Raw genomic sequence first — 7,077 nt, forward strand, 5'->3', positions numbered from 1 at the left:
GATCATTGCTAATTTTGTGAATTGCTTACATCTCTCTTCTGTGGATTTAAGTTGCTTTGAATAGTAAGAGACAACATATTGCCCTTTACCCATTTTTAAGATACAATGATAATAATTTATCATTACCTTACTTATATAGTATTTTATGCTTTTTGAATGCTCTAAAGTACATTATCTCAAAGACATCAGTATATTTAAAAGAGAAGTGAGGTAGGACCATCTAGTGCAGAATGAACTGAAATCTGAGTCTCTTATGCTCCAAGGCTAGAGGACTGTCAGAGACCATATATAGAAATGGACAAAATTAGCTTATATGAGTAGTCTTGCTTTGTCAGAGATATAGAAGGAGTTGTCATGGAAATGGACAGGGTCCATTAAAAGCAGTCCTCAAAAGTAAACCAAGAGCCATCCTGGAACAAACCGGAAATTCTGACCTGGGGTTCAAGTAGAATAGGGAGCCAAAAGAGGGTAGTCTGATGAAGAGGGTTCAGGCATGTCCTAGTTCCATCAGATTTCACTGAACAATTTTCCACTGCTGTTATCTTTCTCCATATGCCATCTCAAAGACTCTGCGTTCTGACACCATGTTTGTGACTCCAAGCAAGATATTTAGCCTTTTGGCTCCTTACTTTTTTTATGTTACATTATAGGAATTTTTTTTTGAAGATGAATAATGCATTATACTGAAAAAGCTACTGAATGTTAAATGGTCATCTTTCTGTTATCTCTAGCACCAGGGAGAGCAGCAGTGTCAGATTTGGCTTTGCAAAAAAGTGCATACAGTGATTTTGTTTAAGATAATGTTAAAATTGGCTTACAAATTCTTGAAGGATATCAACCAGTGGGATGGAATTTCTTCTCAGAAGTCTACTGGGTAGTGAAAAGAAGTCATCCATGGAATGAATATTTAGTTAGAGGGAATTTATAAAATACAGAATACAAACGAATATAGTTGGGCTCTGAAAGATGAAAGGGAACTAAAATTAGCCTCCTTTTTTTAAACCTTAATTTTAATTTGATTGTTCATGTGGTTGTCACTGTCTCATATTCTTTCCTTTTCAGCTTTGACCTTGTAGCCATTGGTGGCATCTCTGTCATCTTAATCTTCGACCGGTCACCTTTCCTATCAGAGAAGAGGACACTCTGGTTGCCCTGGAATCAGTTTATTGTGGTGGAGAAAGTAACCATGCAGAGAGTTGTAACAGACCCACCATCCTGCGATATCTCTAACCTCATCAGCCCAAACCCTATTGTGCTTCCTTCCCCACTCACATCATTTGGAGGTTCCTGTCCAGAGAGGGGAACTATTGTTCCTGAGCTGCAGGTGGGTACATTGGCCTTTGAATGTATAAAATCACAGAATCAGAGTGGCCAATAATATTTTATGTCCAAATTCCTTTTCTTATTGTTTCTGAAAGCCCTATAATGTGCTACCCTTCATTTGTTTAGAGAAGCCATCAAATATAGTCTCTCTGACACATATATGCCAGATGACATGCCAGTGCATTGTGGTGCTATCTGTGGCCATGGAACAGCAAGATTAACTAGATATCATAAGAATTAACCCAAAACCTTGACCTAATGAGCACTGTTCTCTGAAGAACAAATTTAGCTGGCTTAATAGTGATAATGGTATAATCACTAAGCTTGGACCATTTACGGTTTTCAAATTAAGACTCCTTAAGAAACTTAGTTTTCTTCCATTGTCTAGTTTGCATCCATTGTCATCTTGTTAAGCAGTGTTTAATAAAGGTAGTTTTCAAGCCTTTGCTTCTGATTGTTCAAACTTTAAAGAAAATACATTTCTAAGCCTGCTGTTTTAGCATTCATGAGAATTCTTTACTGAGCATTCAAAATTGTCATTTTACTTTTAAGCCACTCAAACAACCTTAGCACAATTCCCTCATCATAGTACAAAAACATGTTAATGGTAACTAAGTGTAGAAACCACTGGATTATACCCATAAATCTTACATGTCTAGAAATCAAGAATTATACTCAAAAAGAGGTAAATGGGGGTCAGCTAGTGGCATGGTGGTTAAAGCAGCTGGATCCCATATGACTAGCTATGCTATTCAAGTCACAGGCCCGGTGGCTTGAAAAGTACATTTGCATGCATGTCCAAAATCCTGTAAGGAGAAATGGAGAAGAGAGGATTGTGACATGTCCATTCCCCCATGGGGTGGGGATTGCTCTCTCACTTTCTCTCTCTTGTTCCCACTCCCTCTCTGTCGCCCTCTCTCCTGCAAGTGTATACACCCTCTAAAAAAAAAAAGGAAAAAAAGAGATAAGTGTAAACTCTACGATTGGTTTGGTTTTTCTTCTACCAGAAAATCCCCACCATCTATTAGTGGTGCCCAGAAGAAACTAAGGAAAGGATCATGTGCAAATTGTGTTCTACAGAAAAAGAGGGGGGAAAAAAGTCTAAAAAGTTGTCTCTCTTGTTTTTGGTTTTTTCCTCCCATTTTTCTTAGAAAGGAAGAAAAAGAAAGACAGTAATATGTAATAAGCACATTTCATTGGTACACCAGTCCCTTCACACATACTATTGAGAAATATGGGTCTTCTTTCAGTACCAAAGTCTTCACATTTATCAAGAATTGCATGTTTCCTTAGGGAAGTGAATTACTAAGGCAGTGAATGTCATGCTGTTCACTCTTGTATTTCTGCCACCATCTGACAAGACAGCCAGTGGACAACTTTGGTATCAAATAACTAATGTGGGGGAAGGAAAACTGGGCAAAGTATACATAAAGAATTGTGTCAACATAAGCAGGAGAATAACCAGAAATCCTATACAATACGAGATACCAAGATACTTGATACCAATCAAGTCTGCTATATGCACCAGTTTAGAAGAGTAAAGAGGGATCAAGGTTCTGAGGTAAACATTAATGAGAACCCAAAACTATCCATATTACCCATGTTTCGTTAAACGTGCTGACTGGGCTTTTCCTTCAGATGCGTTTTGAAAGATGAAAGTCATGGAACACAAGATTCAGTTTAGTTACCGCTTTTGGCTATTTAACTCTATTGATGGTGATAAATGAGTATTAGTAATTCATTAAAGAAGCCAAGTGGCATTTTCACTTGGAGACTGATGTTTAGTATAAAGTTTGCAGAGGAATTAATTGGGGAGTTATTTGGTCCTTAGTCACAGGTGCCAACTTGGAAAAACTTCCTCCAGCCACTGGTACATCCAGGCACAGAGAAATATATAAGAAAAATTTGATTAAAAACTTGGCCTCAAGGTCATTCCAAAACCCCAAAGAAAACAATTTTGATGGCATCAGTAAAGATTAATTCTAAGGAAACCATAATCTTTGTCATAAAATATCACTTGCTGAGCCTGCTTCTGGAGGCTCTTATAGAGCTTAGCCTGAATACGGATTACAGCAATGGTTTTATGATATATGACTTACCACCAAACAGGATTTTTTTTTTGTATGTATATATAAGAAAAAGACCCCTTAATGGATCCCATAGCAGTGCATTGCTTGACATTCAGCAGTGTGATCTTTTTCAACTCCTACTAAACAATTTTTGGAACGCTGTTGAAAAACTGAAATCATTCTTTACACAATCTTTTCTGGGAGGGGAAAAATGAGAGCAATCCTTAGAGATGGCTGGATGTCTTGTCTCCATGTAGAGTTGATAAAAAATTCAAAACCTATGGTCAAACAGTCTCATAAAGATTTGGGTACAAATGCCTTGACATCCTTACATCCCTTTAGGCGCTCTCATCTGGGATGTTTCTGAGACAATAGGGTATGCAATATCCTCATCTACCTGTGACCACAGATAAGGGCCAATTTGGCTTTTTGTTTTTTAGGTCGTACAGGAGGAAATCCCTATTCCTTCCAGCTTTGTGAGGCTGAGTTACTTGAGCAGCCGCACCCCCGGGTATAAAACCCTGCTACGGATCCTTCTGACACATTCAACAATTCCTGTGGGGATGATAAAAGTACACCTCACAGTAGCAGTGGAAGGACGACTCACCCAGAAGTGGTTTCCTGCTGCAGTTAATCTCGTGTACACATTTGCCTGGAACAAGACAGACATCTACGGACAGAAGGTTTGGGGCCTGGCAGAGGCTTTGGGTATGTTGAACTAATTCTATGTAAATAGCATTGTGTTCACAAACCAGAAAGTACTAGTTGCATATTAATTTATATTTGGAATAATTATGCTTTTTTCTACTCTAAAGATCTACTGTGTTTCCAATTAAACACTCCCTTTGAGGGGCCTGATGGTGGCACAGCAATAAAATACAATGCTCTTTCAGGCAATCCCACATGGGAGGGGTCTTGATTCAGTCCTGGAGAACTCCTTGAGCACTCTGGGCATGCACTTACCTGTGATCCAGGCTGACTGAGGTTGAGGGTGGATCATGGAGTAAGGTCCTGTTAGGGTCCTGTCTCTCTAGCACTCTCTCTCTCTCACTCTATCATGGAAGAAATAAATAAATAAACTTTAAAGCAGTTTTTTTGTTGTTTTAAAAAAAAAAAAAACACTTTCTTTGGGCCTGTTTAGAATTCTTTTTTTATGTATTTTTGCTTCAAAATGATTTTAGTTCCCTTTCCTGATAGCTACATACCAGTGGAATCACACAATATCCAACTTGTAACTGTCTCCAGAGCTGAATGTGACCTTTGGTGTGGAGTTCTTTAGGCCATGTTTTTGGATTTGACATTTAAACTGTCATTTCCACTTAGAAACTACAAACTCCTAACTTATAGGCATCTCCCCTTATTATCTTTTATGTCTAAGATGGTTAGACTCCATTAACTTGTTACTTCAATAGGTTAAATAAAAAATCATCCTTTCTTTTGATTTTCTATAGTCTTAAGATTTTGAAATCTAGAATGTTATAGATAGCAGGGATCATAAGAGGTCCTTGGGCCTATCGTTTTCAGATATTTAATTTTCTCAAATGACATTTGTAAAAAGTGAGACTGAAACAGATTTGCTAGTTTTTTATTTGATCAAGTAAGAATATTTTTAAAAGGAAAAAAAGTCACTACAATTTGCTGTTTTATATCACTACCATAATGTCATAAAAGAGGGATACCTTTACACTGAAAAAAAGGAAAATAGTCTGTCCTAAGAAATGACAGCAAACATTCTAACTGACACTGACAGAGAGACATAAAGACTGAAACCAAAGTCTTTCTTTATCTTACCTTGCAGAAGTTGGTGAAAAGTTCCTAAGGGACCTGGTACAGGTCTGTGGACCTGCACTTAGGGACAATTGATCCTTGTGCCTTCAGGCAGTATCTCACAGAAACCACCCTTGGACAGAAGATGAGAATACTATTTTAAAGCTCTCCAGAGGAGATATTTTCCCAACCTCACTTGAAAGTGTCTATGATGGTACAACTCCCATGTAGCTGACCTATATTTTTCAGACTACAGTATGTCAATTTTCTTTCCAGAAGAAAAATAAATTTAGGGAAATAAAAGACTAGTAACCCTTCTCTGCCCAAGAAACCTTCATATATTTAAATAATTAACTCATCTGTGTTGGACTTTGTTGGAATGCAAGGAGCATGGACAGTTTGGGATTTTCTCAGTTAAAAAAGCATCAGCAGCCTCACAGGCAGACCTCACAGAACTCCAACCTTGTTCAGGATATATTGGAGTTCTGCTCTGTCCACATAACAACAGCTCTTATTGTCCCTTCTGCAGCAAAGTCCACTGTTTTCCACAGTGCTGAGTCAGCCATATTAAGAGTTCATCTCTTCTGCCATATTCACTACCCCCCTTTTCTTTAGGCTCTGCACACCCTGTGGTCTGCTGACCTGCTCTGTATCTTGCACTCCTCTTAGAATATCACGTAGTGTCAGTCAGTCCCCAGCCAGTATAGAATATCCCTATCAGAACTCTACAGGTAGGCTAACTACCATTGTGGTTGCTGGCCAGCCTACAGAGTCCTGCTCATTCCCTACTACAGTGAGTGTCATGGTTCAGAGGAAAAATCAGGAGCCAGACTCCCTTCCTGCATTCAGATCATCTCTTCTCTCCTTACTAACTGTGTGACACTGAGTAAATTACAAGAGGATTTCAAAAAGCTCATTTAACAGAAAGAAGAATGGAAAGTTATCTGTTGGGGATGATGTATATGGTAATATCTTTGACTTGATTGATATGCACTGTGTACATGCTTTGAAAAACACTGTATGCTGCAGAGATGTACAATGATTAAATGTAAATTTTTTAAAAGTAGAACCAGTAAGAAAATAAAACTCATAGAGTAATATCTTTAAGTTCATGGGAAAATGGAATTAAGAGTTTACTTTGGTGCAAAAAAATTTTTTTGAGTTCATGCATAGATTTTTTTTCATAATTTGCATTTTCCATGACCTTTAGCGACTCCTTCCTACTTAATCTCCATGTCCCAGAGTTTCTCCATCTATAAAATGGGTACCATAAAGATAATCTTATCATAAGTTCAGTATGATAGGACAACTAGCTGATGTGAGTAAAGTACTTGACATATTGTAAGCACTCAACAAATGTTGGTTATTTTTTTTCAATTTTGTTGTGGCCCAGGTATTGAAATCACATGGTGAAAAGCATAGAGTCTACAGAGACATGTGTTGTGTTGGCTTCTCTAATGACAGAACTGCAGGTTTAACAGGCAGGCACACTGTGCTACTTTCCATCCGCCCTTCTCCCCGCCCTCCAGCCCACAGACAAGCTCACACGTAATCTCTTCTCTGACCTCTCTGTGCTTTGAGAGGCTTGGTTCTGTGAACTATATTGCTTGAACACCTTTGCCCTCTAGCTTCTTATTTGATTTTGTCCATAGGTAGCACCATATGAAGACTGCAAGGTCAGAAGAGAACAAGATCAGGGCATTTATCATTTATCGCTGTTTCTGCTTTACTGTAGTTCTACATTAGAAGATAGCAGCTTCTGTTGAGTAGCCCCTCCTCCAAATCCCCATGCTCTCTCTGGTCTTTATTGTTCCTTCCTCTTGCTCCTTCAAGAACAGTCATTGGTTGTGTCTCCATACCTTGTTAATTCCCTTAATCCTACCCAGGCCTTCATTCAAATTCTCTGTAATGAGCACAG

General features: G+C 38.4%; 1 protein-coding gene across 1 annotated transcript in view; it reads left to right on the top strand.

Annotated features, from left to right (window-relative positions):
• TENM1 (teneurin transmembrane protein 1) overlaps nt 1-7,077 on the top strand; it is a 659,425-nt gene that overhangs the window by 494,488 nt on the left and 157,860 nt on the right. The window contains 2 exon segments of the mRNA XM_027767184.1: nt 1,063-1,324; nt 3,833-4,100. Coding sequence (XP_027622985.1) covers nt 1,063-1,324; nt 3,833-4,100 — 530 coding nt within the window.

The sequence above is a fragment of the Tupaia chinensis genome, unplaced genomic scaffold (genome assembly GCF_000334495.1).
Source record: "Tupaia chinensis unplaced genomic scaffold, TupChi_1.0 Scaffold143996_1, whole genome shotgun sequence".
NCBI classification, from domain to species: Eukaryota; Metazoa; Chordata; class Mammalia; order Scandentia; family Tupaiidae; genus Tupaia; species Tupaia belangeri.